This window comes from Sinohyriopsis cumingii, chromosome 19 (genome assembly GCF_028554795.1).
Source record: "Sinohyriopsis cumingii isolate HCF-2022 chromosome 19, ASM2855479v2, whole genome shotgun sequence".
Classification (NCBI taxonomy): Eukaryota; Metazoa; Mollusca; class Bivalvia; order Unionida; family Unionidae; genus Sinohyriopsis; species Sinohyriopsis cumingii.
In genome coordinates, this window is record NC_142979.1 from 47202874 (window position 1) to 47222104 (window position 19231).

Genomic DNA, 19231 nt, shown 5'->3' on the forward strand with positions numbered 1-19231 from the left:
TCTCCTCTGTGGACTCAAACAGCAAAAATCGACTTTTTCTCTGAGTGCACTTGAAGGTACGCGGTCTTTACAGTTGCCACTTGTTGATACTGTCCACACAAGACAATATTTAAAACAGCACTCAACATCTGGAAACTAAAATCAACATGTGTAGAGAGCAGAATTGCATAGGCTAAGTTTGTATTGCCAGATCATGTTTTGTTTTGAATTTGTTTATCCTAGGATGAATCCTGCAAACAATCAGACAGAAATGGGTGATTATAGAGTGTATTTCTCTCCAGGTTTTTCTTCTTCTTCTTCTGTTTAGTCTCGGATTGTAAAGGGTGTTAAATAGTGTAGTCAATCATAGTATTGCGTGTTATTGCGCGAAAGTGTATATATACGTGAATATGTTGATATTGTGACCTAAAAGCAATATAACAATGACACGAAATTATTTCTTTACAAAAATACTTTGAAAGCATAATCAACCTACCTAAAGAGCATACATTATATTACATCTTATATATAACATATTTATGTGTGTATGCGTGTGCGTGTGCGTGCATGTGTGTGCGTCTGTCACTGGCTATTACAATTTATATATTGACATCTGAGTTATAGATCTAGACTTGTTTACAAACATATGATATTCTGGAGGAAACCTTCCAGTCATTTTATCGTGTCTTAAGTTTTTATATAAGTTTGTAGTAAGAAATTTTTTTTATTCATTTATGTCTTAATGCCATTATGTTTTAGATGTTTTCAGATATAAACCGAGGAATGGTTTATTTAAATTATTCGTTGGAATGACAAATTGACTTTTCGGAATTAAAGAATCTTTTGGGAAATTCGTTCATCGATATTCTGAATTATATTATTGTAATACATATATTCAGATGGTGTGACTGTAGATAACGATGTCATAATGTAAACGTAAAGCGTTTATCGTAGAATAGGTTATGCTTTATTTATTCAAAGTATCATCAGGTGTTATTAGCTAGGCAGATAAAATAAAATCAAACTATAATGCCAATAACCTCATCAGGCTTCTCGTCCATTACAGATTATTCAGCAAAACATAGACTCGTTCAATAATTTTTTACTTTGCTCTAAAGAACAAAGGACGAAAGATTAATATATTTCAGACACACTGGTGAAAGAATCAACCCAACCCATTCCACCCCGCTCAGAACTGGACTTTTCTTTCTTGAGATTCATCGTTTCAACGAAAAATTTTAGATTTCACACAGTACATATTTTCTTAAAAATAAAAGCACGTACATCTTGAATGGTACATTATATTCTCTGCATTGTCCTTCAAAATATGAAAAGCTGGATTTTTAAGAAACGTTCATTGACTTTTTCTATCACTTTAAGCAGACGTGTTAAATCAAATCAAACATGGAAACAGTTTTAGTGCATAAACAAGTAAGAGTACTTGCCACACAAATAAATACACCAAATTGATATTGTTTGGAATCATAGATTAAACATAAGCATCAATACTGTTGAGATCGCTTGATTTATGAGAATTTTATTCCTCTTACCGGTAGACACGGAATGGCAGAGTTTTCGTTTATCCTAGGATAAATCTTGCAAATTATTAGTCAGAAGTGAGTGAATATGGGGTGCATTTCTGTTCAAGTTTTTTTCTTTTCTTCCGTGGTCTCGATCACATTAAGTGTGTTTAATAGTTTGGTCAATCTTAATATTATGTGTTCTTGTCTACAAGTGTTGTATATTGATGAACATGTATATGTCGCGCAATATATACCACAATAAACTCAGAATGAACAATAATAAACTCTTCATTGTTTCAAATTTTGAAATTTGTTTTAAAGAACAAGGGTAGAAACCCATTAAATGTCATACAAATTGGGAAAACGGTCAACCCAATCCAACCTACCCTACTCGAAACAAGTCATACTTTTCTTGAGATTCAACCTTTCAAGAAGAAACAGTAGATATCATGCAGCTCACATTTTCTGGTAAATACAAGCATGTCAATCTGTAATCGATTTTATTCCAAATATGTAAATCTGGTCTTTTGTTGAGCGATCAATGATTTTCCATCTAATTAAAATGACATGTCATCTCAAATTAATTCGAACATAAACAAAATAATTAGCGAGTAAACAATAACATTAATTGCCAAGCACATACATATATAAAGTGGATCGTTGTTTTAAATCTATAATTAGAATTGAGCATCAGAACTGTTGATTTTGCTTGATTTATACGACTTTTAACTCCTCTGATCTTTGACCACCAATACATCCTGTCAATATTAAAAGTTGATATTCCAGACATAAGGTTCATTTAGCCCAACGCATTTAGTTATCATCATCATTATTACATCAATTTTGATCGCGATATATACGGATTTTTCTGACCAACTGAAGATGTGTCTGTGTCATTTTGAGGTTTTGTTGAAATTAAATAATGGAACTTATCGATTATTTTCCCTTAAGAGTCCTGCCTCCGGAAAGAGAAGAAGAATACCATTATATGGAATCGTATGTATTTTCACCATTTGTTCTATTTGAATTAATGTTTACATACGCCATTTTAAGTCATATAGTTCCGGGATCATATAATATCTTAAAGATTCTTTATAATGTCTCAAAACTTTATCCACCGCAGATGAAACAAAAATCTTTCTCTTATATAGATATTCGGATTTTCAACTCCAAGATGATGAAACTCTGATGACTATGCAATAGGAAATGTAACAAATTAAATTGATATGAACGACGAATATGTTCGCAACCAACCGGATCAATACTGCTATTAAATCAAACTGTCTGACACAATTTCATGGCCTCATTGTCAAGGACTCTACAGAAACTTGTCACGTGAATCTTTGTTTGGAACTTGGAACAACACTGTCGATTCGCTTCATGTATGTTTTTCTTTAGGAAAACAAATTGTCCATAGCAGCTTTTTGCTTACATTGCAATTTGCTCCTGATAGAACCGAGTGAATTCCTTGTTATAGCAATAATTGCCTTAGTTTCCTCTTTTTTATTTCTTTTTCATAATGAAAGGACCTTCTTGTCTGCTACATTTTCTGCGCATCACAACCAATGTTTATATAATTTGACATTTGGTGGTTTCTTTTTACATGCTAATCATTTTTTAATCGCAAATATTTTCTTTTAGAGTCGCATCAGAAGAAGAAGAAGAGGAAGGAAACGAGGACTTGGATTCGTATGTACATTACATATTTGGGGTTTATAAATAAAAGAAAATATGTTTACATTCTATAGTAGGTGATCCATTTCCTACATTTCTTTTCGATGTATATTTGTTTTTTAAATATAAAATCTTATAAACGCAACATGTTAAAGAATAAATGTTTATCGAAAATACTACTTAGGATATTCGTCCGAGACATCAGTATCAGGTATGATATTATATACATAAAATATTTTCGAAAAATGAAAGATTCATCATGTACACTCTAAAATTAAAGTTGGAGTGTCCACATGAGACCAAATTAGTCTGGCTGTAAATAATGGCCATAAAGAATCGTCCTCACTGACAAACTCGTGGATTTCTAAACTGTACTGACTATTTACTCAAATTCACATCTTACGCACACGAGATTAGAAAACGAGATTGAAACAACGATGCATTTTCAGGGTTTGTATTAAAACTAACGCTGTTAGGTTTAATGGAAAATGAGAGAAAAAAGAAAACTGTATGAAAGTACTTTGATTAATTACGTTTCCATAATATCCAGTGTAGAAAGTGTTACAACTTCGTGGTCATAAACTATGTACCAGAAAGAAGCAAAATCGACCTGTTTTGTACAACTTAACATATAATTTAATTATCACAGTTATAAAATGAAAGTTTAAGAGGAAATGACAGCATTATAAATTGAATTCAAGTTAATCCTACAAAAATGTTATAATCGAGTTCCAAAGAATCAAACGTTAAGAATGAATTTCAGATCATCGAATGTACACATCACAATAAAATTGTCCAGTATTTATTTGAATAATTCACCATTTGTCGCACGATAATGTTCTAGTCAAATGAGCATTTTGCAATTCCAAGAAATAATCCCAACAAATGTATCTTCTCAAATTATTAGACACAATATTAGATACATCTGCAGACTGATTTTAACATAAGAAATAAGAATCCGAAATAGGTATTAATCCGAACTAGGAATGAATCTGATAGTTCAGTTTTCCTCTCATATCCACCTTCCAGAGTCTATTACGACTAAATATTGTGATATACCCCATGTGACAGATCTTACTAATCGATCTAACATTTCAAAAATACCTATTCATGGGATCTCACCCATACAAAGGGAAATATCTATAATATTTCTAAGATCCGAATGGATGGAACCCAGAAATGGGAAATAACGTAATTCTTCTAAGAACCCACGTGACCCCATCAGCCAATGGGAAATCACCGTAATTTTGTGAACAGACTCAACAAATGTATTGAATTTCACTTGTCAACACCAATATGTAGCTTAATATATTTGAAAAAAATATAGAATCTATACCAATGGACAAAAATTAAGTACTATTATTTTGTTGATAGATGACAATAATGTAGTCATGTACAAAAATGACACACAACATATGTGTACCAAAACTATAGATATACACAACACCACAGCAATAGAAGGAATTACATAATTAAGAAAAAGTAATTAAAAAGTCAGTACAGTCATGTGTCAAGTAATTAAACAACCAATCGGGTTTCTTTATATATACAAAACAGGCTCTCTAGATCTTTTCTCCTCTTTATATATTTGATATGTAAATTGTATTACAATCAAACATATGGCGGGTATCATTTTAGAATAAGTGTCCTTATATTTCTTGACGATTGCTGATGATACGGTGATATTTTCAGAGACAGCAGATGGCCTACAGGCAGGTAAGTTACATGCTTACTGAATAAGATTAAATATAATTGTAAATATTGATAAAATAAAGTTTATGTATTTTAACAAAGATTTTCAAAACTAGACGTTTCATTTAGGTACGGAGATGTAATTGCAGACATTGTTGACTAATTTCAATTATTTACGAATTGTTTTTACCAATACAGGCTCGGTTCTATGAACTATAAAGCCTATTGCTGGAAAAGATGTAAAAGATATGAAAGTATGAAATCAACATTCACCAGTGAATATGTTATTTATCTGATTCATTTGTATCTCCAATTTATGTTTTTGTAGTAAATTTGGAGATATTTAAGCAAACATTATAGAACGGGCACATAGAAAATATTGCAAGTGGTTCCCAGATGTCAAACCTTCTACCAGGAATACTTTTGTCTGTGGAGAGCAGGACCGACATCCACTTTCTGTTTTCATCAAATAAAGCTCTGATTTATACTCAAATTAATATATATATATATATATATATATATATATATATATATATATATATATATATATATATATATATATATATATATATATATATATATATATATATAGTCTGTAATTGCGATATTGTACTATAGATGCATGCTGACAGAAGTGAAACATTATGATTACAATGACGCCATCTGTGAAGTCCTTACATTACGAAAGCGGCCACGTCGTTCGTGAGATACCACATAAGTAAATTTTCGTTTAGCCCATGCAGTGAAGCCGCTGTAGATCAGTTGGTAGAGATTCGAAATCTTAATCTAAAGGTTGAGATTGCCATAACCCACTATGACTGCTCGGATCGGTTAGCCGAGTGTATCCTTGGGCAATGTACTTATTATCAGGGGTCATGTGCCGTCAAGTAGGCACTATGCGTTGAAAGCCAGCAACTAGTTGATATGTCTTAAAGGGGACCCCAAAATAACAATTAAAGACATTTTGGCATTCTGAGAATTTGTTCTGGTGTCGGCTGTGAATTATTGAAAACAAATCTAAAATATCGGTCTGACGCCATTTCGGTCAAAGAGATAAACACATTTGTAAGTGTAAAAGGTGGACCAGTTCATATCTTAACTAAGTTAGTATGTATGCAAAATGAAATACCTGAGTGGTCGTAGACACTGATTATTCATTCGTAACATAGGTTTATGAAAAACCAAATTGTCAAACAATCATCGAGTTCTTACCTTTTATCAGATATGTTAAGCTGACCTGGGGATAAGAACGGTCTCGTAAGAACATTTTCGAAGTACTGCTATCACTCATAAATATTGTGTATTGGATGCTGATTGGTGACCAATGACACGCCTGAGTCTTTGTTTAAAGATGCCAAATTGTCATAGTAAAACATAGATTTACTGCACTGCGGACTTAATAATTAAGAGTGTACGTTGTCATACACATTGTCCACATTTAAAAGTACACCAAAGAACTCACACGAATATATCATCATATCATGTCTCCCTCCTTCTCTCCTCCTCCTACAATATGTTTTCTGTATCCATGTTATCACAGTCCTCCAGATTGTCAGGACAGCCACATATATCAGTGCAACTGAACCCTGCATTCCTACAGTTGCACCTTGTAGTTTAACATTTCGTAATGGTACAGACACACTTCGCCAAGTCAAGTGTAGTACATACGTTTGTGCTGAATGTTGCGTGGTCATAACTGGAACCCACGCTTTCCTAATTTCCAGCTATATACTTGTGGTGACAGGAGAGGATCTCAAAGCTGCCATAGTGTCATTGTTTCAGATAATGGAATTTTGTGAGCCAATACAAGTGTTTCATGTAAGGTCTCTTGTGCAGGTGGTAGTCTTTTGTATTGCGCCTGTTTCTTCATTAACAGCTACCACCTCAATTTCTTAACATTTGCGATCTGGATTCACAGTAGCTACACCTTTACAGATGAACTGCTCCAAAGCAGCAAACCTATCAGTAGGCAGTGTGATTGTGAACAGATTAGTAGATGCAGTTATGCAGCCATCGTAACCATCTTGGAAACCCTTCCAGAAAGCTATATTTCTATTTCCAACAAAACTACATGTATTGTCAGTAATACTGATGGTCAGGAATCCTCGACTGGTGGCAACTTTACTTGGTCCAAAGGCTTCATAATCGGGTCTCTTTAGGTTACAAAGTTGGTGTCCTTGCCCAATTCTGCAGAAAGACTTAAATCTCTGTTGAGTAAATAGTGATGCTGGAAGTCCCTCGTGCTGTTGGAACAGCGCCATTCAACAACAGCGTTTTATCGTCTTCTTGAACATTTTTGTTTATTCCATAACATGCTTATGTATGTATGTATGTATGTATGTATGTATGTATATATATATATATATATATATATATATATATATATATATATATATATATATATATATATTCAGCGTAACCGAGCGTCACCGAGCTGAAACTGGATAAAATACATACAGAGAACACTGATGAACTTATCAGGTCAAGTTGGTATAAAGACTATGCGAAAATGCATAAATTATGTGTTTCTCGACACCATGACCAATACATTTTAGAACATTTTATTCCACTGAGATGTCTCTACTAATGGCTTGCATCATCACACAGTTCCTACTGGACGTTATTTTATGGAATATGCTATTTGACTAATAGCTCACATTTCCCTGGCATAATATTGCCAATAATGTTTTACAAGTGCCTGTAAAACAAACATGGTAAACTAAGATCATGTGCAAATTGTTTCTTATTTTTTTAAAATAAAATGTTGACTGTTACATAAAAATTTGGTCTGCAATAAATCGAATTCATTGGTATAACGGGAGAGTTATTAGGAAGATTATGATGTATTTAATGCTTCTCAGAATATAATTCCCACAATTTCAGTGAAATTGTCTTGTATGCTGACCCCAGAATCACAGCACTAGTTCCGATTTTCGAAGTGGACAAAAAACTAGACAGTATCAAAGCAGAGCCGTTGTCAAACGGGGATAGAACTGAGCTACTATTTAACACGTCACCCTCATCATTGTCTGGAATGCAATACATTAGCGACATCTACCGGATCAAAGGTGGTTTCAACTTTGTCGTTCCCTGCTACGTGAGCATACAGCTGAAAACAAAATACAATGAGACAACGAATGATCTGAAGGCAGTGGTAAGAGACAATGGCAAATGGACTGAAATTCCTGCCACTCTAGAGGTAATTGTTTCGTACAACTGACTCTTCATTGCAAGACTAGTATCTCATCCTACTTCATTATATTATTTCTACATTTACTAAAAACTGTTAATGAAATTTTCAAGTGTCAGCGTGTGTAGGATATTGATTGTAACCTGTAAATTGCACAATGTTCGGCCCTTGACGTGTTTGAAATATTGATGATGAAAGTTAATATATAATTCGTCGTTTGTGTATGAACGTAATTAGGTCTCATCAGCAATCACTGCGGACATGAGACTGGTCAGTCCGAAAATGGCAAGACAAATTTATGGAGTGGCGGTAGCATCTCTAATTAGTAAACTATCATTCATCTGTCTTGATTACGATATATTTGCTGTACTCAAATCTTTTAAAGTAACCAACCTTGTAAAATAGTCTTAACACGGTGTATGAACACCTGACTTCATCGACGTTACATGGCATCAATATCTTACTCACGTTTGAAATATTCCATTACAACGTCATACGAGTTAAAACAATATAACTCGATTCAGACATTCCGAAAGGAATTTCTTACTTTATGTTAATTCTTCTGCATAAGAACCCGGATGTTTTTCCAAACACATATGACAACCTTTATGTAAAATTCAGATGTAGAGGCAGTGGAAAATATAGAGCCCTGTAATAAAGTCTGGCTTGTCCTCAGTCGACCGTGTGTCTCCGTTGGCACCAGTTTTGTTATCGTTGCTTCCCCTGAGCTCCTTGGGAGATTGTCAGGAAACACAAGCACGGTCATCTTAAGGTTTAATTGGTCCATAATGAAAATGGTGTCGCTCAGACTTCCCATATGGCCGCCGCATCGGATATTTTGAAACAACTTTATCGCTACTTCTAACTCTGAATGAGAATGATGCCAATATGAAAACAATATGACCGTCACGAGAGTCATTCTCAAATTCTAAACGGAAAGTTATATAAACGTGGGATTATCCTCAAAAAACATTGCATAGTGTCAACTTCGTCCTTAATAATAAATGACTCCAATATGACATCCAATGTGGCCAACAGTTCGCCCATCACCAGCGTCTTGTCATGACTACGCGTTTTAATAGAGTGGTCATATCTGCATGGAGTTTTAACAAAACGACGTCCGTATTGTCTCTAGACTAGTTGTTCCAGATGGAAACGATAGAGATCTTAGATCTAATATAGTTGTTATTCTTACTGCTTCTGAATGGGTGTCATATCGACATAGGGCTTTCACCAAAAGATTTCTTATAATATAATGTCGGTATTAAAAGAAAATGGTGTCGGTCTTAAAGGTAATACAGCCGCCACGGCGGAAAACTTGTTATTGCTCAAGGATATCATATATGGTTTCAGCACTCTGCCCGGAGAAGGAAGAAACGTTTTATATCTGAATTCTTAAAAATTACTTTCAGCAGGTAGTGTTTAAATTCATATTTTTGAGACATGTTATCAAATGTAAACGCAAAATGAGGTCATGTTTCGCTGTGTAGGTCTCTAACGTTAGCTACAACAGTAATTTGTAGATTACGTGCTAAAATTAATTTTCCTCATTTTAATTGATGCAGGGGCCAAACTAATATCATACCTGTAACACATAATATGTATACAAATTAATAAGAAAATCTTACAGTTCATTTACTTTTCTTCAAATATACTTAGCCAGGGTCCTGTCCTTTTGCATTCAAAACCTCCAACCTTTTCAACACGACAACGTTCACAGCTCTAAATTGTACCCCTAAATTTAGTAACAAATAAAAGCAAACCAACTAGTGTAATAAAATCAAAAAAATATTTCAAATTTCCTAGTTGTAAAATAAAACTTTAAAGGGGACCAACATGCAAAACTGAAATTCGCGCAAACTTCATATATAATTTGCTATATGTATAAGGTTCATTTTCTCAAAATTTGTACCTTTTATTCTTACTCGTTACGAAGAAATTTTTGAAAAACCGATCATCTCTCCCGATCCGTCTTGAATAGAACAACGCGCTTCCCTCTCCCTGTAAAAATAGCGGGTGTGACGTCATTTGAGACACTTTGTACACACTGGCATTGTTGATAATGAATTATGGAGAACTCGCCCTGGGAAATCTCATCTCAGGTGTTAGGAGAAGTCGCCCCAAGGATCATATATACTAATTGTGAGATGTCGCCACGTGGTTGCTAAGGCTTTATTTATTGTTGTTTTTCTTCAACTAAATAACTTATTAAATCTATTAAATTTGCAACGTTTCAACTTTTCCATTTGATTAACTCCGCTTCAGTATTTAACGAAAAAGAAGTGGTATCTATCCCTGTTGCTCTGCTCTTCAAATCATTAAATGCATTTTAATTGGAAAAATAGAGCGGGTGTAAGCATGATGTGGCATCTGCAGTTTTATGCATGAAAGGGCTTCAACCTAATAACTAAAGTCATCCTGAGACGACTTTATGGCATGGACCTCTATAACCTCTATAACCCGAAATCGACTGAATTCTTGCTGACCGTCAATAATCCAAAGGGTTAGAGTATTATCTCTCTAACTGAATAACTTAATCTGATTTTTCATTGAGATTTGCTAACCATTGACGAATGATGCGCGAACTCGATAAAAAGCACCATAGACGACTACTCAGGAAATCCCGTCGCTATTGAGTTCAACATTATGGCTAATGCACATAATTCCCGACGTTTTATAAAAGCTATCATGTACTACGCCCATCATTTAGTTTATTTCTTCTTTTTTGCCAGTGTTCGTAATTTTATTATTTCTCAAAAAAAAAACTAATTAAAGTTGAACGAGAATTTAAAAAAAAATATTTCACTACTAAATTGCCGATGCACAATAAACATGATTACGTTATTTTATTATATATAACAATACCATGATCACGCGTACTAATGGGATTTTGTTGCTTTAAATGCTTGAATATGTTGTAGCTGAGTATGTGCTAAACGATATTACAGCCGAGAAATGTCAATTAAAGTCATTTGGAAATCTTTAATGAATTAGTATACGTATTCTTTGCTGTATATCCAGCAGTAGTAACGTTGGCGACACATGTCTAGGAAATACACATAGATGTGTATGGACGATGCGCGGACATAAAACCGCTGTCATTGATTTCAAGAAAATAACTAAGTATAAAAGCATAGGTGACTCGTGTCTGTTTCAGACAGGTCGATTATATGTATTACTTTAGATTAGAATAGGAGTTTCTTTTATCTCGTAAGAATCGCAATAAACGAAAACACTAGGACCTTGTAATGTTAGTGATTATTTAACAGTTGATTTTGTCTAAAATCAATGCTACCGTTACGGTTTAGATATTTGCAATAAGAGATTTTGTTGTAAGTATTAATATCAACATGAAAGAAGTGAACGCCTTCAACTGAATTAGCAGTCGTAATGGATGAACTTAGAGTTACACTTCAACGATTTGTTTTTTATTGTTACACACAAAAACCTTAACAAAATGACAAGTTGAACAATTGCCATGTGTTACGTTCTTAAATGTCAGTGGTGCTTATTTGTCGACGGTCCTTAAATGTCTCCAAATTTTGGTAACAGGAAGGTAGTAAATGTTGGTGTACTTAAAATCACCAGCATCGTTGGTTCATGTGAATAAAACTGTTATTAAACATATCCGTCCTCTAAAAATATGTTTATCATGTTAAAACACGTGCTGTAAGATTATAAATAATTTATTTAAAGGTTATTGCCAATTTAATATCTTACGTGGCCCAATTCATGATAAAATCTAGCTGTTCACTTTATGTGTATAAGTAATTTACTTCGACTTTTAGACCTAAAAATGTTTGACCAGCATGACATACACAATTCAAAAGTGTGTCCCTGCGTAAACTTTTAAATAAATTTAATTTTCATTCAATGTGTAAATTTTTAATGTTTTTCAAAGAAAGTTTCCAAAGAGTCTTTTAAATGTTTAAGCTGAACATCTTCTCAACGCCCAACGTTGTTAAAGCCGAGCCAGGTCAGTTACAGTTACTTGGATGTCTAAAACAAGTTTATTTTAATTTTGTTTAATTAGTATACGACATCTTTGCAAAATGACTAGCGTCGGTGTCTTTGGTGGTATATAATCAAAGGGGCATATACATTGGGAAAAGGCGTCGATGGCATAAAACTGTCATTAGAGAGTTCAAGAAAATAACTAAGTACAAAAAATATAGGTCACTCTCTTCTGTTTCAGACTTTAGGTGGATTATATATGTGACTTTAGATTAATATCGGACCATCGGTACTAAGTAAACAACGTCGGTTCTCATCCATTTGCAAGTGCCACGATGAACAAATGCACCGGGAACTTCTCATGTTAAAGAATATTTAACGGTTGATCCAGTCGATCATTAATACTGTTGTTCTGGTTTACAGATCGCCATTCGAGTTTTTGTTGCAGCTGCTAGACTATTAACATGTGAAAAGTGTACACCTTCACTCGAATCTGCAGCTATTATTGATCGTTGTTACACAAACAACGACCGTGTTAAATTTTTAAATGTCGGTGGAGTTTATTTGTCACCTTCCTTAAAGGTCTCTAAAATCTGTTTACCGAACGTTACTAAAATTGTAGCTGTGTTTTTATGTTTCATATATTATTGCTATATATCATCCATTTAGGTTCAGGACTGAATTTCATCAACAGAACCTAAGGCTGGACTTAACCTTAAGTCTTTAATCAAGCTATCTGATTGTATTAAATGTACGATAGAGGTAGAATCAGCTAATTAGGTCGTTAATATAAACTATCGCCTCAGCCCTTACTGTCGCCATTCGTAAATGTCCCCAAATCGCAAGTAAATACTGCTGTCATTTATATATTCGAAATATGATACTGTTACGTTGTGTGTGTATGTGTGTCTCTGTATGCGTGTGTGTGTGTGTGATTTGGATTTTTTACGTAGTTGTAACAATGTTTCAGTCATACCGCGATCGCTGCAGTGTGACAGTTTATAGTGATGCCTAGCACTGGGGCATCATGCCGCAGACATGTAGCATGATGTCCCACCCAGTCACATTATCCTGACACCAGGCCGACCAGTCCTAACACTAACCTCTTAAAGCTGAGTGTCAAGCGATGCAGCTGTTAGTACCATTTTTGTAAGTCTTTGGTATGCTCGGCCGGGGTTCGAACCCGCGACCTCCCGCATCCGAGGCGGACGCTCTAACCACTAGGCCACCGAAGCGGTCGTTACGTCTAGGGGTTTAAACTGAAGTAACAAGACAAGGTAACCCAACAAGCACCCAAAATATAAATTTATTTAAATGAAATAAAATCATGAAACAAAGTGAAAGAATTAAAAATAACGTACAGCGCATGAATTCCTAGTGAGCAATACAATAGTCTTACAGTGCTCAATCAAGTTTTCACTTATCCGGAAACTGATCTGGTAATCCGAGCATTGCTTGAATAAAGCTTCTGTGTTAGTTTGACATTGCTAATGAATTCAACATAATTATTAATCCAGATGGTTTGCTTCAGTCGTATATATGATTTCTTATAATCTGATAGAATATATACATTCAGATCCTTAAATAATAATCACACAATCCCAAAGTACTGACTGTTTAAATCACTGTTTATTCACTCTGCTATACCCAACAAATCAACAAATAATATGTTTTTCTCCCAACGAGTCGTATGTAATAGTCTTACATACGCTGTCTATAACTGAAAGAATGGACGTAGTGCGTGTATCTTCATTGTACTGTGTCCGTTTACGTTTCAAGAAACATACCTGACTCAGTACAATCTCGAACAATTAACTCTTATTATTTCAACATAATTCAAACCGTCATAAAGAAAACAGTCCTGTTTTTAAAAAAAGTATTTCCGTACACATCCAATAGGAAAGCACATTTTCTAAAGGACGGTGACTTTGAATAAAGATCATGGCAACATTTAAGAATTACGAGTTTTGAAAAACATCGCAGAACCAGACTCTGACGACATTGAAGGACAGGTGACAACAACGAAACCTTTAGAACGTAACACGCTACCAGCTAGAATAAGAACAAGAATATCATCAAGCAACACCTTACTCACACAGTACAACTTGTTGGCAGAATGAAAACGCTGTTTTCAAACTCCGAAGCATGGACTGCGTGTATATCGTCACCATTCCTAAAACAACGGAGGCCAATGTGACAGAGGATGGTTACGAGTTTTCGTCTGATGCAGACGACAGAATCGGTATCAGCGTCCCTGAAAATGCCGTGGACCAAACTACTACCATATCGATCAGGGTTAGAATCTCTCTCTCTCTCTCTCTCTCTCTCTCTCTCTCTCTCTCTCTCTCTCTCTGGTAAGTTGCCAAATACTGAAGCCTATACATTCCACTGGTAAAGCACTTGTTTTTCATATGTCTGATTCTGAGTTCAGGTCCAAGGATTTTCATATAAAATCTTGTTATCAGATTGAAGATCCCTTCACGCCAACAGCTGAATTTGACTATCTTATATATTTAAAATAGTCAAGGCGACACTGACTAATAAAGTACGAGATTTATTCAGTTGATAATGCAACATTTAAATATGTTGTGCGTCTGTGTGTGAGATAATTGATTCGGACTTGTTCTCAACATGATCGGACGAATGTTCAATATCTTTCTTGGTGATTTAATAATGACTTAATAAAATAAATTATTACATAGACTGAATCGCTAATGCCGCATATATACACTAAATGTGACTCTAAAATGATATGCATATCTTATAAGTCTATATCGGTAACAGTGGAAGAGAAAGCTGTCATGGTAATGTTATTCGTATAAGGTTTTGCTCCCCGACGGCGCGATAGAGAGAAAAGTCCAACAAACCATGGACAATTGCAATCTTATGGCCATTTCTCCATGCTTGTGTGTGGAATACAAGGAACCGGGGCAGCTTATAAAGCAGGTCACTGTGACTCTACCTCTGAACCTGCCATCAAACATTCAGGACTACGAGGTGGTGCTCCTAACACTGGAGGAAGAAATTGTATCACAAGTGAGAACCAAAGTAGAAATCGGTGACAGAGGTACCATATCATCCAAAGTTGATTCGCCCAAGAAGTAAGTTCCTCTTTTATGTGCTTGTGTTTGATTTTGTTTTATTCATTTTACATTGATCGTACGAATAATATGCTCTCATCGACCCGGGTGAGTGTGGTGATCTTTGGCATGGTGATCATTGGTATGGTGATCGTTGACATGATGATGTTTGGCATGGTGAGACGGGAGACAATGACAAATGCCACTAACTTAAGATGTGCTCCTACTTGCGGTTGTACATGCCAGAGGTGGAGCTCCAACACAATTGAAGACGAGCAAAGCGAGAGCTTCTTGCTGTACTATACGGGACCGATAAAATTACATATATCACGCGTTAGTAGTTTCATATTCTTACGAGATATGCCATTTATTTAAATGTGCAAGGTTCTTATAGTATCAACGTATGTATTGTATTATAAACTATTTGAGTCCTTCGTTTCCGAAGATTCTTACACCAAAAGATACTACAGTAAATACGCAATTATTCACACTTGGTTTGTTAATCAGTATTACACAGGAATTGATTGACATTTTTCCAAGGGCTATTTATACATCGTAGAAATATTTCTTTTATACTTTTCCAGTCAGCTGTATGCCCTTGTTAAGAAGACAGTCGATGTGCCGCATCTTCATAGTGAAATCTTTCTAAAACTTGGCCTTGCCCGATGTTACAAGGTACTCTCTTTCCGGGGCTTAAAGCAACGCAAAGTCCTCCTTATAGAGTGTACACCAGTGGAGAAGGTACAGCAAGTCATCGACGAGCGTTTTAAGCAGGGATATGCTCTGGAGCCCAAAGGAGGTGAATCTCAACCGCTGCTATTACGTCAGACTCAACGGCTTCGGATAGACATCACGGGAAAAATTGGAAAGGATGTGACGTACCCGAATTCGGCCTATTTCGTCATCGTGCTGTTCGATGCACATGACATGATGACCTCCTTTTCTTTTAAGATCAGTGCAACACTTGGAGGTACATATTTCGGAAAGCTAAATATATCGTCCGATAACATGAAAAGGGGAGATTTGTGCTCTTTGTATTTTGATCCTGATATGTAGACTAAACAGTAGACAGTAATAGATTACATTATTTTCATCTTAATGCTCACATTTCTCATGTTGAACTCTGTAAGGGGCCATGAAGTTTAAGCTAAGTTCTAAAATTCTGAAACATTATTAGTAATGTATTAGTAATAATAATGAAGAGGAGGAGGAGTTAACGGCTTGTGGTAAAATGACAGTATTACTCAGTTTTTAATCAACGTAAGCTACGGATGTTTACACGTCAAATTCAACCTATATGTTGCATCTGCTGACAAGATTGGATTAACTTTTCATTGGCTAGTGAGGTCAGGTGGTTTCTAAAAGAATTAATTGCATTCCCATGTGATGGATCGGTCAGAGGGGTTCTTTAACGACATGGAGTATTGTATATGTCAGGTATCTAGTATGAAATACATTGCGTTTTAGGGCTAAATGGGTGTGTATAAGCTGGTAGAGCTGGATAATGATTTCGTTCTTATTTCCTATGTCCTTGTTTTATCACCACTCTGCAGATGTGTGTAATGCTGTGTTCAGATATAATTTGAGAGGTAACATTTGCTTGGAATATTCATTGGAATTACAAAGTGGTCATTAGACTAAAATATTAGTCTGTGATTATTGTGAATTTATTCGACGGAGTTCTCAACAATGCCATTATGATGCTTGACACATCAGCACATTCGAGGTCTTCGAATTCATTAGGAACAATCAATTCTTTTGGGATGGTGTAGAACCTTTTCGGATTATTTTGAATATAATTCATAACTTTGCAAGTACCTCTAACATTTTCAGTTTTGAAATTATTTGCTAAGCATTACATTACTTGTTGGTTTTGCTTCTTTCTTTTACTTATATATGACTATACAGTCGGAACATTCGTGTAAATCATGTCGGAACATTCGTGTAAATCATGTCACCATAATAACATATTACTTGCGTGGTAATAGTAGTAGTTGCTATTTTAGCAATAGTAAATTCTGGTTCAGGTAAATCAATTCAGCTATAACACTAGGTCCTATGCAACTCAAGTGATCGCTCAGTAATAACGTTAGTACTATCATAGAGAATTTGATATAATTCTTAATTAAATGTTTTCTTTCGCTTCTTTACTCTTTAATTTTCTAGGCATTTTCTGTGTTTTTGTTGGAATAAAGTCATATACATTGGTTTGCTATCTTTGCAAAATGTTTACGTTAAATCAAGAAAATCCTTTATAGTGTTCCCCAACCCAAAGATTATCGTTTACGCAGGGGATTCGGAAACTTCTTTCCTACCTTGCCACATATTACCCGTTCTCAATTATTATTCAAATGAGGTTCACAATGCACTGTAACATAGACAATTATCTAAATGTTGGATCATAAGATGGATGTTTTAATGTATCTCGTCAAAATACGTGGGTGCATTGGTGTCATTTATTTAGACATTTAAACAAAATATGTGGAAAAATGACAGGTAATAAAAGAGGAATTTTCAGCCTGCTTAGAAAATTCGTACCATGGTTTCTTGCAAATTGCTTTACAATTAGTGCATTCAAGATACATTACTCAAATTTGTTTTAATATGCTGTTGGTACTGTAAATTATGTTCATTTACCCATTTGTATACCTTAATATTGAAATAGTAATCTTTTCACGGACGTTACCTTTGTCACACTCTGTCATTAGTTTAAAAAATATATCAGAATGGATACAGAAGAGCTGTTGTTTCCTTTTAGCTAAATATAAGTGTTAATTTAGAAAACATAAATGTAGAGAACATAAATTGTCTTCCAATCGAACATCATTATAGTAACAATGACCTTTCACCTAGATAGGACATCTACATTTCAAGACGGTCGGCAAGTTCAACCCTGCTGCAATTGATCTTCTAGCTCCACCATCCATTGGAAACCTCATTTGCATATCAGAAGGGAATAATGTTGATAGCTACAACAAATAAATTGAATTTTTTTAAATGTATAATGGATGAAAAATAATTCCATTTACTAGCTAATGGGTGCATCTCAAAATATTTACTGCTTATATTTATTTCCCCAAAATTAAATTTGTTCTCTGGCTGTAATTAGTGGTCCGATACCTGTGTGCTGTTCATCCCGAAACCAATGTGAACATCTTCAAATATTGTTGAACATGCTTTACATTCATTGGTACATATATAATGGGTAATGTTGAATATTTTGCCTACCCCTCCCATGTGGGCTGTGAAAACCAAACAATTAGAGTACCTTTGCTGTCTTGCTCCAGCCTGCACTCACTCAAGAGACCGGTGGCAATAAAATGTTATAACAAGGGCGGATTGGTGTGCTTATAACTCCAACTGGTAAAACTATGAGTGAAAATGTTGCATCTCAAAGATGTTTAAGGTAATCTGATATCCCATATCTGTCAAAACTAAGGTGATGTTCATCTCGTTTATACACTTAGACCGCCCGTGGACACGATTATTTATGTTTCTTAGACCTAGGCTGTATTATAATCTACTGAGGTCCTCACCCAAGCAGAACTAAAATACGCCATTCTGTAGGGAAGATTAAACAACTTCCTGGAATTGAATCATGTAACTACCTGAAACTGTGCAATAAGTTCTATTATTAAATACAATATGTTTCTTTTTTTTAAATTAAGATGGTACTTGCGTGTGAGAGAGAGAGAGTGTGTGGGAGGGAAGGGGTTTTAATGTATAACTTTCTAAAATATGACCAATTGTTACGATGTAAGTTTTGAGGAATTAAACACGAGTAATTTCTGGAATTGTAATTTAAATTCGTATAATTTTTATAAGGATGTTGATTGTTAGAAGTTTTGTATTGTGTCATTTTAAATTGAATGTTTTAAATAACGTCGATCATTGTTAGAGCTATATCAATGTAAAAAAAAAAAAATTCGTAGAGATTACTATTGCCCTTATGAACTACATGTGCAACTTAGAAAGGTAGCAAATACACTACATACACGAAGGAGGCAAAGATACACACCTACATTCTCAAATACTAGCAGAGGTAGTGAATGGGGATACCATACGGACAATGGAAATCCCAGTCAAAAAGAACGTTTACACACAAGGTTTTTCAGACACCTAGGAACGTTTACGGACAA

The 19231-nt window shown here is 34.9% G+C and overlaps 1 protein-coding gene across 1 annotated transcript in view; it reads left to right on the forward strand.

Moving 5' to 3' along the window:
* LOC149775648 (uncharacterized) overlaps positions 1–17299 on the forward strand; it is a 40004-nt gene extending 22705 nt beyond the window's left edge. The window contains exons 5-11 of the mRNA XM_089943028.1: positions 2454–2498; positions 3144–3191; positions 4869–4892; positions 7752–8067; positions 14128–14307; positions 14836–15113; positions 15677–17299. Of these exons, the coding sequence (XP_089799154.1) occupies positions 2454–2498; positions 3144–3191; positions 4869–4892; positions 7752–8067; positions 14128–14307; positions 14836–15113; positions 15677–16148 (1363 nt within the window). The 3' untranslated portion in view covers positions 16149–17299. The remainder of the gene's footprint in view (positions 1–2453; positions 2499–3143; positions 3192–4868; positions 4893–7751; positions 8068–14127; positions 14308–14835; positions 15114–15676) is intronic.
* The last annotated feature ends 1932 nt before the right edge of the window (positions 17300–19231 follow it).